Source organism: Lynx canadensis, chromosome F2 (assembly GCF_007474595.2).
Source record: "Lynx canadensis isolate LIC74 chromosome F2, mLynCan4.pri.v2, whole genome shotgun sequence".
In the NCBI taxonomy this organism is placed as follows: domain Eukaryota; kingdom Metazoa; phylum Chordata; class Mammalia; order Carnivora; family Felidae; genus Lynx; species Lynx canadensis.
In genome coordinates this window covers 6908129-6933972 of record NC_044320.2, presented here as the reverse complement: position 1 = coordinate 6933972, position 25844 = coordinate 6908129, and the positions used below count along the sequence as shown (strand labels likewise).

At 44.0% G+C, this 25844-nt stretch overlaps 1 protein-coding gene across 1 annotated transcript in view; it reads left to right on the top strand.

Moving 5' to 3' along the window:
• The window catches only part of KHDRBS3 (KH RNA binding domain containing, signal transduction associated 3), a 127777-nt gene that overhangs the window by 11764 nt on the left and 90169 nt on the right, over nt 1-25844 (top strand). The window contains exons 4-5 of the mRNA XM_032591973.1: nt 12663-12779; nt 18046-18192. Coding sequence (XP_032447864.1) covers nt 12663-12779; nt 18046-18192 — 264 coding nt within the window. The remainder of the gene's footprint in view (nt 1-12662; nt 12780-18045; nt 18193-25844) is intronic.

The window sequence follows — 25844 nt, the reverse complement described above, 5'->3', positions numbered from 1 at the left end:
ATGGTTATGGGGAATAGTAGATCATAGCAGTCGTTGGAATGGTGAGGAGTAGGTAGTCTGGGAAGCCTTTAGCGCTGTACCATGGGCATTAGGATTTTATATAGCCAGGAGGGAGCCTTGAAAGACTTATAACATAGAGGTAAAGAAACAACTAGAATATACAGTGGAAGGTGTTCTGCATTATAAAAGGTCTTCCGTTGTTAAATTCCTCTTAAAATTTAGGAATGACTGATAAAAACACAAGTTTGGAATGACTTTCATTCTTAGGAAATTGATCTCTGTAAAAGCAATTGTTATTCTTAGAGGCGATTAGGAGAATCATGAAAGTTATTGTCAGTAATCCAGAGCTTGACTCAGTTACTAGCTATGCCAAGGAATAAATGTGTTACCTCTGAAGAGACCACTCAGTTTCGCGTGGATGCCATGGTCTCAAGTCTGTTATTAGATTTTAACTATTGTTTGGAATTTGGCATTTATGACATTGGTTTAATTCAAATAAGATCAGTATTCTGGATACCAACGAAAATGTGGATTTATTTAACCATTGGGTTAGTAGTTAAATCACTGGAATCCAAAGTGGCCCATAGAGCTAATACAAGCAGGGATCTGGTCTTTCTTTTCAAGTGCAGGCAGGTCAGACAGACCTCATTTACTCTTTCCTTTTTGTTCTTGCCTTTGGGCAGGAGTCAGAGGAATGCGAGATCATAAACAAAATGCGTTTCTTGAGGGTTTCTCTTTCCCCTGTAAAGAAAGCAAATGCGTGGGTGATGTTTTCCAAAGAGGGATGTGTGCACAATATATTTGGTGCTGGAACTTCTGTTTTAGTGTGTAGGTAGCTTATGGTTTCCTATGTGTCAGACACTGTTCCAGCATCCTACAGGTATTAACTTACTTAATCTTTACGACTTTCGGAGGAAATGATTATCTCCTGTTCACATTTGAAAAAGCTAAAGAATAGAGAAGTAATTTGCTACACGTTCATAGTTACTAAGTAACAGGCATTTGAATCCCAGAAATCTGCCTCCAGAGCCCATGTTCCACTTGAGAAAGAAAACTTCATATTTAGTACATAGATTAATGCTAGATCCATTATGTGGTTCCTGTAAGTGCCATGCAGTTGTGTGCACCCTGAGACAGTACCCTCTGGTAAAGGGGGAATCCCACAGTGCAAAAGGTAGTCTTAATTTGCTCTCACTATGTTAGGGCGTATAGCTGTTGTATGTGCCTTGTTAGGGATTCATGGATGGCATTACCTAGTTTTAGTTCAGCTTGCTTTCTTTCCTTTCTTTTCTTTCTTTCTTTCTTTCTTTCTTTCTTTCTTTCTTTCTTTCTTTCTTTCTTTCTCTCTCTCTCTCTCTCTTTCTTTCTTATAATTTATTTCTTAATTTACATCCAAGTTAATGACCATACAGTGCAACGATTTCAGAAGTAGATTCCTTAATGCCACTTCCCCATTTAGCCCATCCCCCCTCCCACAACCCCTCCAGCAACCCTCTGTTTGTTCTCCATATTTAAGAGTCTCTTATGTTTTGTCCTCCTCCCTGTTTTTATATTTTTTTCTTTGCTTCTCTTCCCTTGTGTTCATCTGTTTTATATCTTAAAGTTCTCATGAGTGAAGTTATATATTTATATATTTGTCTTTCTCTGACTAATTTTGCTCAGCATAATACCCTCTAGTTCCATCCACGTAGTTGCAAATGGCAAGGTTTCATTCTTTTTGATTGCCGAATAATAATCCATTGTGTGGATTACACACACAACATCATCTTTATCCATTCATCCATCGATGGACATTTGGGCTCTTTCCATACTTTGGCTATTGTTGATAGTGCTGCTAGGAACATTGGGATGCATGTGCCCCTTTGAAACAGCACACCTGTATCCCTTGGATAAATTGCTGGGTTGTAGGGTAGTTCTATTTTTAATTTTTTGAGGAACCTCCATACTGTTTTCCAGAGTGGCTGTACCAGCTTGCATTCCCACCAACCGTGCAAAAGAGATCCTCTTTTTCCGCATCCTCGCCAACATCTCTTGTTGCCTGAGTTGTTAATTTTAGCCATTCTGACAGGTGTGAGGTGGTATCTCATTGTGGTCTTGATTTGTATTTCCTTGATGATGAGTGATGTTGAGCATTTTTTCATGTGTCGGTTTGCCATCTGGATGTCTTTGGAGAAGTGTCTATTCATGTCTTTTACCCATTTCTTACGCTGGATTATTTGTTTTTGGGTGTTGAATTTGATAAGTTCTCTATAGATTTTGGATACTAACCCTTTATCTGGTAGGTCATTTGCAAATATCTTCTCCCATTCCATCGGTTCCCTTTTAGTTTTGCTGATAGTTAAACTTACTTTAAATGGGCAAAGATTATTGCGGAAGAAACTGAATTGAAGGTCTAAAAATACATTTGAAATGAGCAAGAAAAATGGCAGTGTTGATCCTTCCCCTGTGCTTAGTACAAGTTCAGCCTTACAACAAAGTAAAAGTAACTGTGATCCAGTTGGATATGACAAGAAGAAGAGTCTTCTCATACTGGAACTATTTCATCTATCGTTAATGCTGAATCTGTTGCCCTAAGTATTGTAGTAGTAATGGAACAGATGCAGAATTTTTAAACGGGTTTATACATACATACACTAATACACATATGTACACACGTATGAGTGCGTGTGTGTGTACTTGTGTGTCTCCATGTGATGTGTGAGGACCAGTGGTGGGGATAATTCTTTGCTGCCTGATGTGAGAAATAGCCAAGGGTGCATCCACATTTGCTGTCACTGGTGACCTGCTTGCTCCCTTTTGGCCCTCCTTCCTTTGTTACATCTTCTTAGCTCTTTTTTTTTTTAATTTTTTAAAGTTTATTTATTTATTGAGAGAGACAGAGAGCGTGCTCATGCAGGGGAGGGGCAGAGAGGGGGGGGGGATTGAGAGCATCCCAAGCAGGCTCTGCACTGTCAGCACAGAGCCTGATGTGGGGCTCCATCCCACAAACCATGAGATCATGACCTGAGCCAAAACCTAGAATCAGATGCTTAACCAACTAAGCCAGCCAGGTGCCCCACATCTTCTTAGTTCTTAAATTAATAAGCTGTATACTTCATGCTGTATCCAAGCATTTTTTAGAAATTCTTTATATTCTCCCTTTTGTGTCTCATATCCTACCTCAGACCCATCTCTGTAGAACTAAACTACCTTGTTTATCTCAGACAGCACCCTATTACTTTTTAAGGTTTATTTATTTTTGAGAGAGAGAGTGGGGGGGGGGCAGAGAGAGGGAGAGACAGAGAGAATCTCAGGCAGGCTCTGAGCTGTCAGCAGAGAGCCCGATGTGCAGCTAGAACTCATGAACTATGAGATCATCACCTGAGCTGATGTTGGATGCTCAGTCGGACTGAGCCACCCAGGAGCCCTAGCACCCTTTTAATTTGTGGTTGTTTTCAGATGTCTTTTTAAGCATTTTAATGAACATTTAGATTTTATAAGACACTTAATCACAAGATGCTGGTGGCCAGTTAGGACCCATATACTGGAGGTCTGCCACCCTCCGTCGTGCTGCTGTGACACACTCTAGGCTTTCTTTAGGTGACATCGTGGTTAGTGATTAGTGTTCTCTGGACATTAATTCTGATTGACAGTCACCATTTTCTACGAGTGTGTGGAGCACTGCTGGCCTGCAGGAAGCGAGGTGCTGTTGTGGGCAGTTGTTGGGTTATTGCATGCATGAATGAGGCAGGGTCTCAGCGCTCAGGGGGTCACAGCCTCTGCCCATGCCCTCCCCGACACTCAGAAAATAAGGTAGGTCTAGAAAAGACTGATGTGAGGCTTTGAAAACAACGTTTTGCTAAAGGACTGCTCTGTCACTGTTAGGTGTGGTGGTGCTCTGCCCCCGGGACTGCTCCCTGTACCCACGCCCTGCACGGTGCCCTTCCTGAGTGTCTCCTGACCATACAGCTCGTTCCCCTCGGAGCTTGCAGCAGAGCTGATGTACGCCAGCTAACGGGCGCCAGCTTCTGCCTTTCTGACCTTCGAAACTGTGTATCGGTGTAAAAGGTCTGCCCCCTGGAGGTCACCCTGATAAGCGGGAGCCCAGGATACCCAGGTGGGGGAGAATCACTGAAAGCAAGAACTGCGGACCCCAGTTGACCGCCTCCTCCTGCAGAACAGAGGTGGGGGTGAGCCGTCTTGGGCCTCGGTCCTCCAGCCCCGGTTGGTCAGTCCCTGTAGGTCTGCCTGCCTGCCTGCCAGCGCTCCCCCACGGTGCTCAGGTTGCTGAATTATGAGCAAATAAATAAATGGTTATTGTTTAAAGCTGTTAAGTTTTGGGTTAGTCTGCTGTGTAGCTACAGATAACCAAGGTAGCATTAAAGCGTAACTGTTGAGTCTTGCTTTCTCGCTGCCGGGCCGGGCAGGGCTGGTGAAGTGACCCGCGCAGGCACATGCTGGCCACAGTCTAAGGCTGCGGGGTTCAGGTCAGGGGGTCGGGAGGGGAGAAAGCCATAATGGACAAAGGGCTTGCTTTTAGCAGGTGTCAGGTTCATCCCAGGATTTCATTTTGGCTGGTCAAGTGCATTTAAGAACAGCCGATGCGAAGGGAGTGTGGAAGAGTTCGGTTACTATTGGGGAAGATCCCGTAACACTTATGCACGTGTTTGGCGTGGTGAGCAGGAGGGACTCTGCCACTGAAAGCACTTGACGCTATGAAATTCTTTTCCTGTTGTGCCAAAGAGTTTTATATTTTGTGATACTGCTGATACAGCTATGGCTTTCTCAGGCAGTAGTAGCCAGGAGACCAGATTCCCCGACCCAGGGCTCATTAGTGTATTCTGTTGATTTTGCTGATTCAGTGCCCTTTATATATAAATGCCTTACTACGCGTGTAGCAGACTGTTGAGAATGGAGACGGGAATTAAGGTGTTGCTTTCAGAGTTGAGTATGACACATTCCCTCTTCTCGGGAATCTAACACGAAAGGCGATATGCTAAGTGTCATGTGGGGAAGCAGGAGGAGGAGAGTGTGGGCTCTGGGTGCTTGAGGCGCCTGCCGCCCAAGACCTGTGGCCCCAGGAGACACCAGGCCAAGAGCAGGGACTGCCAGTACGCTCACTTCACCCCCTCCTTCCCACCGGGTAAAGTTTGCCATTGTTGAGAGAGGGGGTTCATATCAATAGGGAACAGTTAAGCAGTGACCAGAATACAGACTGAAAATGAAACCACCCAGAATGCATTTACATTCTGAACTTAAAATTAAATCCAGACTCTTAGGGCCTCCAAGGCCTGCTGGATGCCCGTCTTTTTTACCCTGTGTCTGACTTCCCAGCCGAGACTAGCTCTGCTCCCCACGGGCTCCCAGCTCCTTGTTCTTGGAAGCGCCTTCGAATTCAAGGGCCTTTGCACTTACTGTTCACGTTGCAGGAAGTCCTCTGTCCCCGTGTCCTTGCACAGGACACCACTTCCCTGTAACCATCACAGGCCAGCCCACCGTGAACACCAGGGGCTCCGTGGACGCTTCCTGGCAGTTAGTAGACGCGGTGGTCTGCGTGTAAGTTGCACTTGTCTGTCACCCGGCTGCCGCTGCTGAAACCTGAAACTCAGCATGGACGGGCTCGTCATCTCCTGGGTTTTCCACTCTCCACCTAGAGCAAGTTGGCCACTTCACCAGTGTTGCAGCAGTAATGACAGTACGGAGGGCAGACGCCGACCTAACTGCATGTTTTGTTGATCTTTAAGTATTAAAAAAAAGGGGGGGGGGCGGTTTTGTTGTCTTTGCTCCTGCAGATGAGGGTGTGGGTCTGAGCAGATCTCAGCGGTGGCTGCTGAGTCTTTCCCTGATCCCCCTGTGGGCCTGTGGAGGCTGGGGGTGTGAGTGTTGAGTTCCTGCCCGGAAGACCTTTAACAAAGTGTCAGCTCCTCTAATTCTGTGGCCTTCAGGGCTTCCTGCTCTGGTGCGAGCCCGCCCCAGATTAGCAGGCCCTCGAGTCTCGTTTCTCCCAGCAGGTGCCTGTGCCCTGCCCTGGGTGCGGTTGGTGTTTGCCCTGGGACTTCAGCATTAACTTGCATTCTGTCCAGCTTTCTTCGGGTTTTGAGGGCAAGAGTGATGTTCGTTCTTTCCAGCTCTCCCATCTGAGCCAAAATGGGTAGTTCTTGGGATGTGGTAGTTTCGAGAAACTGCACAAAATCCAGACTGGAAGAAGTCAAGAGCAGGGAAGTGGAGAAGCCAGAGAGGTGGGCGAGAGCTGGGTCAGGAGGGGCTTTTCTCAGCAGCGTCGGGACATCAGGACTTCATTCAGAAGGTTGTTGGGAATTGTGTTTTACTCAATGTCCCAAAGTGACCTTTGTGTGAAGAGCGCTGTGCTGATTTAGGATATCGAGGTTGACACGGAGAAAGCCTTCCGTAGTGGGCACAGTGGGCCATGACAGTGGCCTCGGCTGGGAGTTTGTGGCGTCTGCAGAAAAATAGACAGGTGTAAGGGACCCAGGGAGGTGAAATTGTTAGATATAATGAATCCATTTATTAAATGCTCTCTCTGCACAGGTGGTAGACCAGTGAGCACAAAAGGTCTCCTCATTGCCCTCGTGGAAGTTTCTGGCTTGAGTCAGGGCGCTGACGGCAGGGCCGTTTACTGGGCTGGGGAGCTCTGGAAGGCTAACGTTTGAGGCTATGTTGGCAGAGGTTACAAGTTCAGTGTTAGTGTGCAGTTGGAGGTCAATAAAACATCCCTTTGTTGGACTAACCAACTTTTTGATGAGCACCCAATTAAGGGAACCTTTTAATGGAGACCGTGACATGTTCTTGAGGCTTAGTTGTTTATGAAATGACAGCTTATGTGTAATTGTTCCCCAAGGAGCAGTGTCCTGTCACAAATATAGTTTAAGTCAATTAAAGCTAGTTCAGAAAAACATTTGGTCTTTTCCAACAAAGAACATAATTACGGGATCTTACACATTATGCAGTGAAACTCAAATATACTTATTCTGTGTTGGTTTATCCTTTGTAATCATTTGCACAAAGTTTCCTATTTACAGTTATAAAATTTGTAGTATAATATAGTTCTGTACTAATTGGCATCTGGAAAAATATCATTGATCTTGGAAATAATACTTTCACCTCTTATTCAAATCTGTGGACAGATGAAATTATTAATAAAAATGAAAGTTAAAATGTATTAAGTTCTCATTTACAAATCCGGTTATCAGAAAACAAATCCTGACTTAGGTTAAGGAAAGATTTTATTTGAAAGCATTATTGGGGGGTGCCTGGGTGGCTCAGTCAGTTGAGTGTCCGACTTCGGCTCAGGCCATGATCTCGCACTTCGTGGGTTCAAGCCCCATGTTGGGCTCTGTGCTGACAGCTCGGAGCCTGAAGCCTGCTTCGGATTCTGTGTCTCCCTCTCTCTCTGCCCCTTCTCCATTTGCTCTCTCTCAAAAATAAATAAACATTAAACAAAATGAAAGTATTATTATGGAGCACCTGGGTGACTCATTCGGGTGAGTGTCCAACTTTGGCTTTTAAGTCATGATCTTGCAGTTCATGAGTTTGAGCCCCCCATCGGGCTCAGTGCTGTCTGTGCAGAGCCTGCTTTGGATCGTCCATCTCCCCCTCTCTACCCCTCTCCCACTCATGATCTCTCTCTCTCTCTCTCTCAAAAATAAATAAACATTAAAAAATTATTATTAGAAGAACAGGAAGGGGGACTTGTAATAGCAGGGGCTCTGAGCCTCCTGAGATCTGTCAGCGACCTAGCAGTCAGCGGGCACAAGGGGAGCCGGGCCCAAGGCCAGGAGGGTGTGGCGACAGCATGATGGGACACTAGGTCAGAGAACGGTCACGCTGAGGCCGGTGCCTGGAAGCGGGGGGACCTTCAGGGATTGTGTGCTGGCCCAGGTTGCCTGTGGGTCACATTTAGGGGCGTGAGGAAAACGAGAACTTCTTTGAAGTTTGATCAGGTGAGGTGAGAGGACGTTTTCTGGCTGGTCAGTGGGGACAGACAGGTTGGCCAATCTTTTGTGAGGCAAAGAATGGGAAGGTCCAGGGTCTGGGTCGGCCTGCTCTTAGGTGAACAGGGAATCCTCTACAGGCCTTATCTAAATCCCCTGAGGAGGAGGAACTCTGCAGGGAGCCATTCCCAGGAATGGGAAAGGGCCCCAGGCTGTCCTCATCATCACTGTTTTAGGAGCACTGGGGCTGGTTAAATTCGGCATCCTCGGGGCACACTTATCTGATGTGCTTTAATCTTCCTGATAACCCTTCAGTGCTGCAGCCTCCACTGGGGCAAATATGGTGACACTGGGGACTGGGAAGGCTAAGGAACTGCCCTGGCCACACTGCCGGCAAGAGGGCGCCCCGCTGCTTCAGAAGGCTGTGGCCTGGGAGCACCAGCGTGTCCTAGAACTTGGGCACTTGAGACAGCCGTGCTCCCCAACTCCTGTACCATTCGTGTTGTCTGAAGGATGCAAGAGGCTTTCACAGCCCGTGCATCGCTTAGGCCTCGTCTTGTTGTAGGTACCCACCTGGGCGGCTTATGGTTTGTTGGTTTGGTTTGTTGAAGTACATGATGGCACCTTAGAGAATCCACGGAGGAACCGATAGTGTAATCGCAAGAAGGAGCAGCAAGGGCTTTAAGCCCAAGGTGTAGAGAGGGACCGGAGTCGGTGGCTCCTCTCCCCAGCGGTGTTTCTCAGTAGGGACACGGTTGACATTTTACACAGGACACTCCTTCATTGTGAAGGGCAGTCCCCTCCGTTTCTGATGTGTGATAGTCTTGGCTTTTGCCCACTAAGTGCCAGGAGTGACCTACAGTCAGCGTGACAAGCAAACATGCTAAGTATTTCCAGATTCTCCCGGGAAGGTGATGCAATCAGGGGTTGAGAACCCGACCAAGCAACCGAGCGTACTGCCGTCGTTGTGAGTCAGCATTAAGGACGCTGAGGGTCCGCGCTCTCAGTTCTCAGCCGCAGACCTGGGCACGGCCGTGCCGGTTCAGTATGCACTGCCGTCGGAGGGTAGTCGGTGTGTAGTAACCGGTGGGTGTTGTTCACGTAAAATTATGTATGTTCATAATAGCTGAATTCATCATTTTATTCCTTACCCATTTGGCATAGGATACGCACCATCTATTGGTTGCTCTGTTAGGTGATTTTTTATACATTTCCGTATTTAATTCATATGACCGGCACCGCCGGTGGGTCCTAAGGTCCCTGTGTTGTGGATGAAGTCCAACACCCGTGAGGGGGACTTGACCTGCGACACATGACTCCTGCACAATACATGCTTGAACAGAGAAGTGGGTGAAAATCTTCTGCTTGCCAAAGTACTCATTTATGTACTTTTTGTGAAGGAAAGACTAATAGAAGTTAAATGGAGAAACTCCTGAAGGCATATAAAATCATAAAAATGTTTTTCCTCTGTATGTAGAGGCCTGTGTCTTTATGTTTTACAAGTGACCTTGAATATATCCTACCATTCTGTGGGCTTCAGTTTTCTCAGTATAAAATTAGATGTTTGGACTGGATGATTTCTAAGGCCTCTTAGTTTTTATTAATGGGGAAATATTTAACTACTAAAGACGTGATGCAAATATGGCTGTTTGACCACAAATTTATTCTCATGCCATCCTTGAAACCTGCCAAAATGAATGTAAATGAAGTAAAAAGGCACAGATCCTCAAAGACAAGAATGGAAGGGCGAGGCAACAATAGGCCAATGACTGGAGTGAGATTTCAGTGGCTGCAAAATAAATGGACAAATGGTAATGACTTAGGAGAGCAGAGAAAGAAGACTCCAAGCTCACAGGGCCAGAGAAAGTGTCCCAGAAAGTTGGTCAGTGTGGGAACACCTTGAGAAAACTCCGGAATCCTAGATGCCAGTTACTGAGAAGGTGGATTTAGGGGCAGAACTGAAGTGGAGACTTGGTTCAGAGCTTATGTGACAAGTGGTTAGGGGCACTTGGGGGGCTCAGTCTGGTTGGGCACCTGATTCTCGATTTCGGCTCATGTCACGATCCCAGGGTTATGGGATTGAGCCCCACATCAGGCTCCGTGCCGAGGTGGGGCTTGCTGGAGATTCTCTCTTTCTCTCTCTCTCCGCACCCTCCCCTGCTAGCACATGTTCTTTCTCTAGAAATAAAATTAAAAAAAAAGAAGTAGTAGTTAGACCACTGGATCCTCTTCCCAGCTTATGAAGCCAGGCATCTGCCTTCTTAACCTACAGCAGACTAGAGATTTCCTGAAGGGGTTGAAAAAAGAAACTCTGGGCTCTGAGACCCAGATGGATTCAACCGAGGGCTAGAGATGCCACACTGGAAAATGAGGGCATTATTTCCCTTAAATAAAGTGTGCGTAGCTCATAGTGGGAATCCCAACATTCCAGCAGCCAGGCTGATACCTCCTCCTGGGAGATCAGGGAGTTCCAGGGTGTCCAGGTAATGTTTTTGAGCTGCAACCTTAAATTTTTAAGAGCAGGCAGCAGGGGGGATTACTGGTCACTTGAGGAAAGCCGATAATGTAGGAAGAGACCAATTCGCACAACATGAATCTGTTGGAAGCAGCAGATGCTATAAGCTCCAAGTTGGGGGAAGGGGGCACTGCATTAAAATCCTCAGAGAGATAAGAATTTGTATCAATTACATAAAATATTTTTAAGATCTGTAAAAAAGGAACAAATATAAGAAAATGCTATTAGTAAACGTTTGATAGCAAAAATGAAAAAAATCAATAGATATGTAGGAAATATACTTAAATCTCCCAGAAAGTAAAAGAGAGAGAGAGAAGGTGAAAGAGAAAGAGGAAGAATAAGAGAGAAATTTAGAGTTCCAAACCAGGAGATCCCGATAGACACATAAGAATTTCCAGAAAGATAAAGCAGAGCAAATGGGGAACCAAGAAATAAGGTAGGGATCCGTGGGTGGAGACACTGATTTTTTCCTACGTTGTATTATTTGATATTTTTAACTCTGTATCATTTCTATTTTTTAAAAAGTAATTGACTTTATTTTTTTTTTCAACGTTTATTTATTTTTGGGACAGAGAGAGACAGAGCATGAACGGGGGAGGGGCAGAGAGAGAGGGAGACACAGAATCAGAAACAGGCTCCAGGCTCCGAGCCATCAGCCCAGAGCCCGACGCGGGGCTCGAACTCACGGACCGCGAGATCGTGACCTGGCTGAAGTCGGACGCTTAACCGACTGCGCCACCCAGGCGCCCCAAGTAATTGACTTTAAATTAAAAAAAAAAGTATTTAATTTGAAGGTTAAAAATACTGTAGTTATTTGAGTTTTCATTGAAGACTAATAAAATTAAAAGTGAGCAAGGAAAAAATACCATTTTGATTTTTTTAAAAGCTCGTATTTTAAGAATATGACTTCACTTTCCATAGAGAAATTGAGGAACAATTGTCTTTTAAAAACAGCAACAGCACAGCAGTGGCATAGATTGTGGACGAGAGCTGATACCAAAGCAGCAGCTGCATAAGTTTGTAATCCGCAATCTTGCCAAAGATTGCCTAGTCAGTAGGGCTGACTTTTCCTTTCGGGAACAAGAAATATTCACAACTTAATTATAGTAACACTTTTAACAGTTGTGTGAAATTCCTAATAATATCCTTTCATTCATGAAATACCCTTTCATTCAAGATATATTTATCATCTATTATGTGCTAAGCATTGTTCTGGTTTTTTTATATGGACCCATTTAATCCTCCTAACGGCGTTATGAGGGTGGGTTGTGTTGTCATTTGCCATTCTCATTTTGTAGATGAGGAATCCAAGGTACAGAGAGATTAGGTAACGCAGTTACTAGCCGGGTTACTCAGCTGGTAAATGGAAAAACCATGTCTTAAAACCACGGCAGTGTTGCCTCAGAATCTATGCCATTAATGAATTCACTTCTGCGCTGCCTGTTAAATAAAGAACCCCGTAGAATCTAGACTAAATATTTTGTCACCATTTCCAAAGCTAGTTGTTTTAGAAGAGTTAGATGTTGGGGCACTTGGGTGGCTCCGTTGGTTAAGCATCCAACTTTTGCTCAGGTCATGATCTCACAGTTCGTGGGTTTGAGCCCCGCATCGGGCTCTGTGCTGACAGCTTGGAGCCTGGAGCCCGCTTCTGATTCTGTGTCTCCGTCTCTCTGTCCCTCCCCTGGTCACGCTCTGTCTCTCTCTGTCTCTCTTAAAAATAAATAAATGTTAAAAAAATAGAAGAGTTAGATGAATTTTGTCATAAAGCTTTGTGAGCCACTGACTGCTTGAGAACTCATCTAGGCCAGTGCACTCCCTGGTTGACTGACCAGGTGGAAGGACCCAGATGCTCCATAATGACCAGCCCAGTGCACATTACCTCTTCCCCACCCACATCCTCATGCTAGCACTGTTTGTGCTTCATGTCAGATGCCTACTGAAAGTGTCAGGACAACAACTTAGGAATTCTGGGAATTAGCTTCATTTATAATTTGTGAAATCTAGCCATCATTGAAATGGTTGGTTTTTACTTTACAATTTTTAACCCCATTTTATGGGGTTTGTGAGAAACATTACAGTGTGATGCATATAGTAGGAACTTAAATATCTGGCGTTAATTAGTAATGTGCAGTGTACTGTCGTGTTTCCTGACGTTCAAGATTAATAAATTACTTTCAGATATGACTTACCAATTTGGTTTGTTTGTTTTCTCCTAGTTCAACTTTGTGGGAAAACTTTTGGGTCCCCGTGGCAATTCTCTGAAGCGCTTACAAGAAGAAACCTTGACAAAAATGTCCATCCTTGGAAAAGGTTCCATGCGAGACAAGGCAAAGGTAACATTAGTTGTACACAATGGCTGCTTTTGGAGACAGGTTGTATAATCCACCTTTAGAGTATCCGTTGTATTAATACAAATTATATAAGAGCTAGCTAGGATCTTAAATGAAGTTATATGGAAACGTTGTAGAAGGCGGTGAGTCTGGGATATGGCCAAAAATGGAGTCACTCGGGCCAGTTTCAGAACATGCAGTGTCTTACACGTACGTCTGTAACTATCACATTCATTTGTAAAATGAAGTAGCAATACCTGTGGTTTTGATTGTAGATACAACACCTGGTAGATCAGTGAGACTGAAATTCCCATGAAGAGAAATCAAAGTTATCTGTGGTCTCAGGGCCACTGTTGGCATTTTAGAGGAGTCCCTTTGGGCCTTTTTTGTAAGCTTGTATTTCACATGGTTGAGTTCATAAAGTATACACCTTTATTTGCCCTTTTTGCCCTTCATTTGATACCCTTTATGTTTTACCAGGTTCAAGTCGATTTTAAACGCTTTAATATAATGGCTTAGCGTTCCAACACACAGTTGTTCTCCTTGGATGTATTCACGCTAACCTCCTCCTTTTTTAAGAAGTTAAAGTTAATGGAGTTGTTTTTATCGATCACTTTCTCAAATATACCACCTTTGAAAGAAGCATTCACGTTTCGTGCCGTGCTATCCCTGACAGTGTTCTCTGTTACCATTTTGTTGTTCTGTCGTGGTGAAAAGATTGACATTCCTGAAAACCGAGTCCGCATTTAGTGGTCACTTACCATAAAAGGTCAGACAATGATTGTGTCCGACAAGAAAGTTATTTACACAGAATCCAGCCTCCCCACACAAAAGTCCATCGAAACAAAGGCTTTTATAAGAAAAAATAGCTGCCATCTGCTTGTGAGTCAGGCACTCTGTGAAACATGTTACAGGCGTTACTCCGTGTTCTTCCTGCAAAAATGATGGAAGGTACATAATATTTTTCTTGTTTTATGTGTAGAAAACCTGAGATTTAGGGAACCTGAGTGTATTATGAGTTAATCGAGGAAGCTTATTAAATTATTTGATTAAAACATGGCTGTGTATCAGACACACATGGGATGCTGTTAAAAATAAAGATTCCCATACAGCCTCTTTTGAGGGTAGAATCTCAAAATGAATTTTCAGGGGGCGGGGTTTGAAATGATTCTGGTGTGGGCCAGGTTAGGTTAACTACTCACTAAGCATTGCTGTCTCAGATGATGTTCCTTTGATTCCCTGACTCATCTGTTCTGGATGGAGGAAAGGGAACCATATTTTGGTCAGTTGGTTAGAAATTCTGTGTATCTTGTACGAAAATACCCAATCCTTGCTGATACGTTAATGAGGTCTTCAGTAAGGCCATCCGGTCATGAGGTATGTGATAATCCCAGGGAAATTCATCTACATTGTACTGCTTATTTTGTTTGCTGTTAAGGGAGGGTTTTTTTTGGTCAGAAGTAACATTTTATGGCTTACGGTGGCCATGATCAGGGCATCCACGGACAGTTTTACAGGTAGAAGGGAAGCAGGGAAGGCAAGTCTTTGGTTAGATCATATGTCCAAGTAATAGCAAGTGCCTGGCTATCCGTTTAATGAAAGGGGTCCTAAATACTATCAGCTTGCTATCTGGGCTTGGTGGTCTGTCCAGATTATGGTGTCATTTTAAGGGCTCTCTCTGCCGTTGGCACAGCAGTCCAGTAGCCAGGAATCTTTTCCAGAGGAGTCTGTGTTGTGAAGTAATATCGAATCTCTCCCTCTCTCTCACCACAGATCCCTTATTGGAGCCCCTTGAGTAGCACTGAGGTGGGCGGGGAATGAGGTGCTTTGACATCTACAGTTAGTCCCTTTGGCTCCCTGGTCACTGAGTGTCTGCTCTGCATTGCATGGGGCACTCGGTTCTCTTACCTGTTGAGGCTTCTTTCCTAGACCACTTACCAGCCCTTCACTAATCCTCTCCTTTCTCTGTCCTTGACCACATGGGTCTGAGAATCAATATAGAGATTCTGTAAGTGTCTGGTCATTTCCATTCCCTCAGGACACCCCGGAACTGGGGAAGTAGAGTACATCGTAGGTTCACAGTCCATTAAGCCTGCTGTCAAGCGGCGGGCTCAGAAGTCCTTTATCTCTTGACCCCATGGACCCCACTCTCCACCCTCATCAGCAGCCTTCAGTTGAGCAGCGTTGGCTCAGAGTCAGGTTCGTTAATCCTCGGGCCGCCGGATACCTCTTCTCGGTGTGCAATCACTCTAGTAAAAGGCCCCGATCCTCGTTGGCAAGACGGGGAGGGAGCGTCGCGTGCACGCAAGGGGATGTTGCCATTTACCGCGAGCTCTCTTGTTCTCTGCATCCCCGGGCCGGGCAGGGATCATGGGCCAGGAGGTCATCCTGAGGAACAGTGACAAAGCCTGAGGATTGTCCTCTCCTTTCACGGAACGACCTCGGCTACTCGAAACAGGGTAGGAAGAGCTCCAGCAGACTGGCTTCCGCCAGGGCCGAAGGTTCAGCGGGGCTGTGACCCTCGAAAACCCGGGGCTGTCTGGATCCTCTCTAATGTTGCCGGTCCAATTCTCAGGTCTTCACTGCCCTCCAGACATTTTCCTAAATCCCACACGAGAGATGGCCGGGCCGTGTGCGTCGTCCTTCCGCGACACACGGGCCTCGACTGTGCTTCCGTCTGGGGCCTCCGCCGGCCTTCGGCCGTGAGCGGTGACACCCTCCAGGCTGCCGCTGGCTCTTTGAGCCTCGAACTCCTAATGTCAAGTCTGGAGTCTGTCACTCTCTTTTTAAAATTCTTCAGTACAGTGAACAGTAGCCTGTTGCGCCCCACCCCACCGCCTTGCTCGTCCTGCCATGCACACGCACGGCCATCGGTTACACCTTCAAGGCGTTTCACTGACGTGACCACGAGTGATGATTTCTACACAGATGGGGACTTACTGGGGTCCCGCCTGCCGTCCTGCAGTCGGTCCTCACGGCCTGAACTCTGGAGCGCTGGCTTCTGTTGAGCCTCTCAGCCTGCAGAAATTCTCAGTTAATAAATAATGTGGATTGCTGCAGAGATTTCCGTTACTTAATATTAAAATCTTGTAGCTTTTCAAAGTGTTCACTGTCTAAATTCTAACGAGACCGTAATTCATTTTATTCTTGTGTTTTCTACATGGATGAAATTATGGGAGTTGTTACCGCCCTGTATCAGCTGGGTTTGTAGCATAACAATCACCATAACGTGTGGTCTGTGGAGCCTTCAGTTTGTGCCAGACATGCCGGCCGTTTTGCCCTTCCCATCTGCATTATAGAATGATAGAATAATTGATGCTATGTTCACTTTTTGAGTCTTTCTGATGTCCTACGCCTCATTGTAAGGACTTTTTGTGTCCTTAAACAGGAGACTCCTTTTTTTATTAACCACTCCATCATATTGCTAGTAACTCCTCATTACTATCCTAATAACTCCTTTCTTACCACAACAACCCTACGAGCCGTTGATACTATACTCTTATTCCCCGCTTAAAATCACCGCTTCGCGATGATAAAGTAACCTGCCCAAAGTTACAGGGTAAATGTTGGATTTGGGATTCGAATGCAGGAGTCCAAACGAAGTCTGTGTTCTTCCCCGCACACCATGTTGCCAGTCCTTAGGAACCCAGGGAAGAATCTGATAAAGCTTCTCACTCGGTGGAGATGTGCGACGGCAGGTTAGGATAAGAAAGCTCTGCTGTTCCAGTTTACTTCCGCTGTAGCGATGACAGTGCTTCACCGTGAGTCACAGTGACAGCCTGTCATTATCATCATTAATTGGAGCCCATTGTAGAATGGGTAAGAAATGTTTAATTCTCTAGTTTATGCTTCCAAAAGTGAACTGTTGAACATATAATTCGATGTTTAAACCTTCAGCTGTGAAAGGCAGAGTATCAGATGAAGTGATGGCCAATGTTCTGATTAGAACAGATGGCCTACCGTTGGGCTGTGGCTGGCACGGCTAGGATTGCGGTGTATCTGACTCAGAACCCCGTGCCCTTTTCATATTACATATGTAGATCTCTCTTTTCTTTATAAGAGAGCAAATTAGTTAATAACAGAAGTTGAAGCCTTAAGTGGTGAGGTCAAGGGTGTTTGTGCCTCTTTGACCTCTTAGCTCGTGGTGGAATTAAAAGGTGTTGTTGCCAGGAGTTCTAGGGTTCCCTTTCATGTGGGGCTGGTGTTTTGGAGGTGCTAGCAAGGTTTCCCCCGTTTGGGAAATCACTCTAGATGTAGGTACGTACTCATCTCAATCTGTCTCATTTGAATGTTGGAAACAAAGACTTTTAAAAGTCCCAGATTCTGTCCTTTGCCACTCTAATGAATGCTAGTTAGGAGATCATGGGCGAAAATCACTTGTCCCATTCTGATCTGGGGTTTTTTTCCTCCTAATTTCCCCCCTGAGTTTCATTATGTAAACAAATAAAAACAAAGTTTTTTTTTTTTTTTTAATGCGTATCATAAAATCATGTAATAAGATCTTTCATTTATTTTATTCGTTTTTATCTTCAGATGTAGTGCCTGGCATGTAGAAATGCTTTTTTGAATGAATATGTGAATGAACAAATGAACATAGAAATGAAATAATGTTTACCTCTTCACTGAAAAGACTCGTGAATGTCTACCGTGTGCCAGGCACTTTTCTAGACCAGGGGGTGAGCACCAGAGAAGACGGTCACAGGTGGACATAGAAATGAGATAATGTTTACCTCGTCACTGAAAATACTCACTGAGTGTCTACTGTGTACTGAGTACTTTTCTAGACCAGGGATGAGCACCAGAGAAGACGGTCACGGTGTTTGCTCCACTGTGACCACCTTCCGTGAGGGAAATTAGAAAAGAGTCAAGTAAAGAATAGGTTATGTCAGACACTTTGATGGCGGTAGTGCTTTGTGGCCACACTACGGGCACTGGGCGTAACCAGCATAGAGGGAGCGGAGGAGATCAGCCAGTTTGGCCAGGGGCCTGAGGGCACCTGGAGGGCGTCGAGCTGGGGGGACACAGGTGTCCTTCCCGGCAGAGGCAGGAGCTGAGACTTCTCCAGCAGCAGCAGGAAGCCCGGGTGTTTTCGTAATTCCCTGTGGGAATGGCAGGGTCAGGTTTGTATCTCAAACCTCCATCCTTGGGTAGTGCCGCTTGCTGTTCAGTGACTCTTCTGTGACAGCCTCATGCCAGATAAGCTCTGCATAGTGTTTCTTTTCCTTTTCTTATACAGACACGCTTTTAAGCATGGTTTTTCTTTCTTCAGGAAGAAGAGTTGAGGAAGAGTGGGGAAGCAAAATACTTTCACCTCAACGATGACCTCCACGTTCTCATCGAAGTGTTCGCTCCACCAGCAGAAGCATATGCCCGGATGGGACACGCACTGGAGGAAATAAAAAAGTTCCTCATTCCTGTTAGTACGGTTCACCCTGATAGTTAATTTGTCCTTTGAAGTCCTTTCTTTATTTTCATCCCTGGTAACTCTTCTAGTAATTGTTATTTGCACAGCACTTCATTTGTCGAAAGGGTCCCTGTGAATCGGTTGGCAGTTTTCTTTCTTTATATCGAGGCGAGGGGTTTTTAAAGAGATTAGGTCGCTCCGGGAAGGCTGCACGGCCAAGAAGGGTGAAGAGCACCCTTGCCAGTTCCCATTTGGGGGCTCCCACGTCCTAAGCTTCTTCGTGATGTTAAAATCACCTACAGATTCACTGTTCTCCCACGCGGATGCGTTAGTGCCTTCCATGGCACCAAGCACTGTGTGTGGTTTTGGGCCAGAGGCATGAATAAAAGCAGTCCCTACCCTCCAGGAACACGTAGCGTAGAAGAGAGAAACGTAAGCCGAGGATTTCAGTACCGCGAGGTACACGTAACGACAGACCAAAGTGTCAGAAGCCCAGAGAAGAAGGACACCGTGGAGGTAGTTGGCTGGCTTCTGCCAGGTGTTTTGTGCTTTGTTGATGGAACAATTGCTTGTCTATTTTTAACCCTTTCCAGACACTTTGACGTTGCTAAGAATGTGATTATTTAAAGAGAGTGTATCCCTACTTCCATTATGAAAGTTAATTTAGGTCTTCTGTATAACTTGCATGTTCTAGATTAAAAAACTAAAACATTGAACATTTTGCCTCTTTAGACAATTTATTTAGAGAAGCTGTCACATCTGCCAAACAGCTGCCTGGGGTAAGACTGTCTTCAGCAATCCCAGGTTGGTCTAGTAGATTGACTTTACATACTGTAGCATATGTATCATGACTATATTATCTGTTGAATTTACAAGGAAAGGATATTGTCAATCACGATTGCCTTGGAAAAGCCAAGACATGGGATTGTATTAAGTCATTTTACTTGTTTAAGCTTCCCTTTGTTCCCTCAAGCCAATATGATGATACATTTATTCATTTAGTTTAAAAACAAAGATTTTGAGTACTTTCTATGTGGTAGATACATGGAAACTAATAAAAGACATTCTTTTCTCTGCCCCTGTGGAGTCTGTCTAATGGGGGAGTTTGATAAGAATCAGATACCCATATAAACATTGGCACTCTGACAAGACTGACTAAGGAGAGGTAGATTTAATGTCTTAGTGATCAGTCTTAGGGAGTGTTGACCTAGCCACGTGGGCTGCCACAGGGCCTCCCACCCTGTCCCCTTTGCACTCCTCCACCAAGACATGGTTTCTCTGTCCTTGAATCTAGGCTGGCCAGGAGAACTCTTTGCCTAACCCCCAGTTACAAAGATTTTCTGCTGTTTTCTTCCTAATCTTTTATAGTATTAGCTTTTACAGTATTAGTATTAGCATAGTATAGTATTATTATATAGTATGTGCCATTTAAGTCTATTATCGTTAAGTTTATTTCTTTTTTAGAGAAAAGGAGTGAATGCACATGCAAGTGGGGGAGGGGCAGAGAGGGGGAGAAGTGGGGGGGGGGAGAGAGAGAGAGAGAGAGAGAGAGAGAGAGGGAGAGAGAGAGAGAGAGAGGGGGGGGGGAATGAATGAATGAATCCCAAGCAGGCTCCATGCTGTCAGTGCAGAGCATGATGTGGGGCTCGAGCCCGTAAACCATGAGATCATGAACTGAGCAAAAACCTAGAGTCAGATGCTTAACCCGCTGAACCGCACAGGTGCCCCAAGTCTGCGATCGATTTTAAGTTTTGTGTGGTGGGAAGGTAGAATGTAGGTTTATCGTTTTTTATATAGATGGCCAGTTGTCCCAGCACCATACGATGAAAAGACAATTCTTTTCCTGTTGAACAGCAACACCATTGTTGAAAATCGATTGAACATAAATGTGTGGATTTGTTTCTGGATTCTCAGTTCTGTTCCATTGATGTATATGCCTGTCCTAATGCCGGTGTCATGCCCTTAATTACTTTAGCCTTCTAGTACTTTGATTTGAAATCCAGGTTGTTGATTCTTTTACAAAGAAAAAGTTCTACTTCAAAATTGTTTTGGTTATTTTGGCTCCTGTGCATTTCAACATCTATTTCAGAATCAGCTTATCAATTTCCACACAGAAGCCTCCCGGGGTTTTGATAGAGGATTGAATCTGTAGCTCAATTTGGGGATTATTTCCATCTTAACAATATTTAGTTTTCCAGTCCACAAATATGAAGTGTCTCTACTTAACAGATTATTTTTTTCATTTCTTTCAGCAGTGTTTCATAGTTTTCAAGGTACTAGTCATATATATACTTCTTTTATTAAATTTACTCCTAAGTATTGTACACTTTTTGATGCTATTGTGAATGCAGTTTTTAAAATTTCATTTTCAGTGATCCTAGGTTATAGAAATGCAGTTGACTTATATACACTGATCTTGGGTCTTGTAACTTTGCCGAACCATTAGTTCCAGTGTGTTGTTTCATTTTTATGGAATGATTAGGATTTTCTGTATGCAGAGTCCTGTTATCTGTAATAAATTTTACCTCTTCTTTTCGGATTTTAATGAAATTAAAATTCAGTTTTTTATTTTATTTTTCCCTTGTTACGCTGACTAGAACTTTGAGTGCTTTGTTGAGTAGGAGTCGTGAAGATAGACATCTTTCTTGGTGCTTTGAGTTTTCACCATTAAGTCTGATGTTAGCTGTAGATTTCATTGCTGCCCTGTATCTTGTTGAAGACGTTCTCTTCTGTCCCTAGGTGTTGAGAGGCTTTATCCTGAATGAGTATTTGTTGTTGTTGTTGTTGTTAATACTAGTGTATTGCATTAGTTGATATCCAGATGTTATGCCAACCTTGCATTACTAGGTGAGATCCCACTGAAATTACATGTTGCTAGAATTGATTTACAATCGCTTGTTAAGGATCTTGACATCTATAATCATGGCGGATATTGGCTTGTAGTACCGTATTCTTACAATCTTTGTATTAACCCACACATTTACCATTTCGGCTTCCTTTTTCTTTCTGTGGGTAGAGTTACCATATGGTGCTACCTCTTTTCAGCCCAAAGGACTGCCTTTAGCCTTTCTTGTAACTGAGATCTGCTAACCAAAAAACTGGTTTTGTTTTTCTCAGAATGTCCTTATTTCGCCCACCCTCTGAAAGATAGTGTGTATAATTCCTGGTTGACAGTTTTTTCTTTCCAGTCATAGAAGGCCAGTCTGCTGCTTTCTGGCCTTCATCATTTTTGGTGAGAAGGGCATTCATTCATGATTTTGTTGCTAATGTACGTGATCTGTTGTTTTTCTCTTGCTGCTGCCAAGGCTTTGTCTTTTCATTTCCATTAATTTGACAATGGTTGTGTGTGCTTATCTTCCTTGCTTGTTAAGCTTTGTGAAGCCATAGGTACATGTTTTTCTTCAGATGTGGGACATTTTCAGCCATTGTTTCTTGAGAATTTTTTTCTCTTTTTTCTTTCTCCTCTGCTCCCCTCAGGCCCTGGGCTCCCATTGGTTGTATGTTGGTCCACTTGATGGTGCCCCGCATTTCTCTGAGTCTCCTTTCCCTTCCTCCTTTCTTCTCTGTGTTCCTAACTGGATCATTTTAATTGGCTTATCTTCAAGTTGGCTGACCCATTCTTTTGTCATCTCAACTCTATTGTTGCGCTCCTTTGGTTGATTTTTCATTATCATTGTTGTTGTTGTACTTTCTTTTTCTTTTTTTCTAAATCTTTTTTTTTTTTTTTTTTTTTGGTCCAACATCTGGGCCCTCTCCAAGATAGTTTCTTACTATTACTTGACTGCCTGTCCGTCCGTCCTTCCTTCCTTCCTTCCTTCCTTCCTTCCTTCCTTCCTTCCTGTCATGTTTTCATGTTTCTTTGCATGTCTCCCAGCTTTTTTGTTGAAAACTCCACATTTCAGGTAGCATATTATAGCACATTTACATTCCGACTCATTTTATTCTTCAAGCTCTGTTGTCGCAAGTTGTTGTTTGTTTGTTTCTTTAGTAATTTAGTTGGACTAAATCTGCAGAGTCTGTCTACTTCATGGTTTACAGCTTTGTTAATTTTTTTACTTCTCACTTTTATTTTTAAGCCTGGCCTGCTAGGCGTGTCCTGTATGGCCACATCTCTCGGACATCAGCCAGTGATTACTTAGAGGCTGTGCTCACACACCTGTGTTAGTAAGGCTTCTGCCGCCTGCTGATAAAATTGTGGGGGTGCACCAACAGGTCGGTCCATCGTCATATCTTCCCTGGTCTATACTTCACTTGTGACCGAGGTGTTAATCCCTCTACCTCCTTTGCCAGGTGTACAGACTCACTGTCAGGGAAGGATGTGTGGAGAGTGTTAAGCTCTCTCCATTCTCTGCTGTACATGTGCTTAACCTTCCATTCAGCAGAGAAGTGCGGGGAGCCTATCCAGGCTCTCCAAGGCTGCTACGTTTCTGGCTAGTCTGCCAGGCTGTCACTTGCCCCACCCAGGACCTGAGTATTAGGCTTGCTGATTCACTGGGCTTCTATTTATTTGCTACCAAAATGGCTACTGATACTGACAGTGCTCCTGGCCATGGGAGTTTTTAATACCTTCTTCCAAATTAAGGGAGCTTCCCCTGCAGCAAACCGTTGGTCTTCATGTCTTTCCCCACAGTGGTACCGACACGTCATCTGGGCTGGGGAGGGGGGCGGGTAGCATCCCCACACAAAATGCCACAGACTCCCACTTTTCGTGCCTGACACGAATACATTTCTTGTATTTTTAATTTATTATATAACTTCAGTCAGTTCCCATTGTTCTGAAATGGTTGCTTTTACATGTGTGGTCAGCTTTTGTTTTTGCTTTTTATGGAGTGGCTTTGCCAGGCTCTTTGTTTGGCTGTACTAAAAGTCCCTCCTCTCTCATTACATTTATTTATTTTTTTAATCTTATATTATTTTGGACCTCTGACCATATGAGCATGTGTAACGTTTCCCTCCATTCTTTTTAACGTCATACGCATAATATTTCGTCATACGCATGTTCTAAAATTTATTTAATCAGTCCTCAAATAATGAACATTTATGCTATTTCTTGTAGAGTATAATACAAACACTGATCCTAGGATTACTCTTTGGCATAATCATTGGCATATTTGGGGCAAATATATCTGAAGAGAACATTCCTGACCGAGAATCCACTAAATTGCAGTAAATTATTGTTAATAATTACATTTAAAACCTTTGTTCTCATTCTCTAGGCTAACACGTTTAAATATGTTCTAAACTTACTGGACAGAAAAATCCAGAAAAGTTTACACCTATGTAATTAGGATTCTAATCACTTTTCCACTCTTCACAATTGATGCCCATGTTTGAATTAATGCTACAGTAGTGTCACTTTCCTGATAGGGAGTTAAGATGATAATTTACTAATGACTAGTTTAAAATGTAGAGTTACTTAGTCTGTAAGCTGGCACATGTGACTTGGTTTCCCTCCTGATTTAAAATCATCATTTTTGGGGGGCGCCCGGGTGGCTGAGTCGGTTGAGCGTCCGACTTCGGCTCAGGTCATCATCTTGCGGTTCGTGAGTTCGAGCCCCGCGTCGGGCTCTGTGCTGATAGCTCGGAGCCTGGAGCCTGCTTCGGATTCTGTGTCTCCCTCTCTCTCTGCCCCTCCCCTGCTCACACTCTGTTTCTCTCTTAAAAATAAATAACAATTAAAAAATTTTTTTAATCATTTTTTTAAATCATTATTTTAAAGACCAAGAAAATTATAACTACAGTGACTTTATCAGTAGTTCTGTCTGAAAGAAGCAGTCCCCTAAAGTTTTTAAAAGTTGTCTAAAATCACGAAGCTGGTGAGTCCAGTTGGTGAAATTCAGACTTAACGCAGGTGTGTTGACTCAGACTCCATCATTTTCTTCCAACTATATACTGTTTGTCTTCTTGAAAATGTAGTTTTACAAAGATTATGTTTTATTTTTTTTTTAATGTTTATTTATCTTTGAGAGAGAGAGAGAGAGAGAGAGAGACAGAGTGTGAGCGGAGGAGGTGCAGAGAGAGAGGGAGACACAGAACTCGAAGCAGGCTCCGGGATCTGAGTTGTCAGCACAGAGCCTGACGCGGGGCTCCAACCCACGAATTGCGAGATCATGACCTGAGCCGAAGTCGGACGCTTGTTGGAGACGCTGACTGAGCCACCCAGGCGCCCCTACAAAGATCATGTTTAAAATGGGCTTTCATTCTAATTTTTGTGGCACTATTGTAATCACCTAACTTCGCTTAGAGTAATTTTGTTTCCTTTTTAAATTTTTAATGGTATTTCTGGATTTTATGTTCTTTCCCATGAATCTGTTTTTGAGCCACAGACAATTTTGTGTCACACCTCCTAGCACTTTTCAACAGGGCAGATATTTAGCATTTATGTAGCACATTTTATTTAGAATGTGCTTTACAAATAATTTATTAATCTTCACACATTTTTAGTAAAATGGTAAGGAACATATTAATAGGCTTGTTATAGAGAGGTTGCAATAATGATAGATTCGAATGACTCTTTTGAGATCCTAGTACCCTAAATAAGTTAGAGAAAGAATCCATAGGTACAGTAAAATCTAGACTCCTGATCTTAGTCATTCACGCAGCTCGGCAAGTTGAATTTGTCATTTTTCTTCCCTTCCTCCTCCTCTGCAAGTGTTTGCTTATTATTGCTTCAGCTTCCTTTTGACTTCCTTTTTTGATTGTTGTTCATGCTATTTTTCTTATTGCACGATGCCTTCTACCTCAAGTTTCAAGTCATTTCTGCTTTTGAAAAGTAAGGAGAAGATAGCATATTTTTTACAAACGTACTAAGTATATTTCATGTTTTTAATTCTAAATAATTCAGGAAACTATTGCACCTGAATCTTTTATTCACGCTCAGAAATGCTGGTTTCTTCTATCATAAGATCCTCCCTTCCTCGCTCAGACTGCAGTCCTTTCTCTTCCTCTTTGTGGAGCCACACAGCTTGAAAACCCGCCTGCCTGCACTGTGGCTGTGACTTGCTTACTCCCACTCTTCATTCCCCCGAGATGGATTCCGGCTCTACCCTTCACCAGAAGTACTATTTCTGAAGTCTGTGTTGCCTTTATTGTTAGCGAATCCCATGGAATCGGTACTTGGCTGCTTGACAGAATGTGAATGCAGCACCGAATCCTGGGGCTTTCATGCTCCGATCACCTCCGTTTCCTTCTCAAATTCCTGCCACCCCTTTTCGGTCTCCCCTGTGCAGGTTTTCTTCTGTTAGTTTATGTTGATGCCCAGAGCCCTTCTCTCGCTCCACGAATGTGCCCCAAGCAATCCTGCCTATGGCTGACATTTGTATACAGAGGAATTCTTGTGCTAGAGGTCCCCACTACCACCTTCAAACTCAGTAATTCTCTAGAAGGACTCACAGGACTCAGACAATGTGTTATATACTGTGAGTATGGTTTATTTCAACCAAAAGATACAGACCAAAATCAGCAACGAGAAGAGGAGCACGGGGCAAAGACCAAGAAGAGTATGGCCCCGGTTTCCAGGTGTCCCTGTGCAGTGCAAAGGGACACAAGGACACGTTTAACATTCCCAGCAGTGATGTGTGACAACACCTGTGAAGTGTTGCTCTCCAGTGAGGCTCTCCTGAGCCACAGCGTGCAGGGCTTTTACCGGAGATCAGTCACGTGCA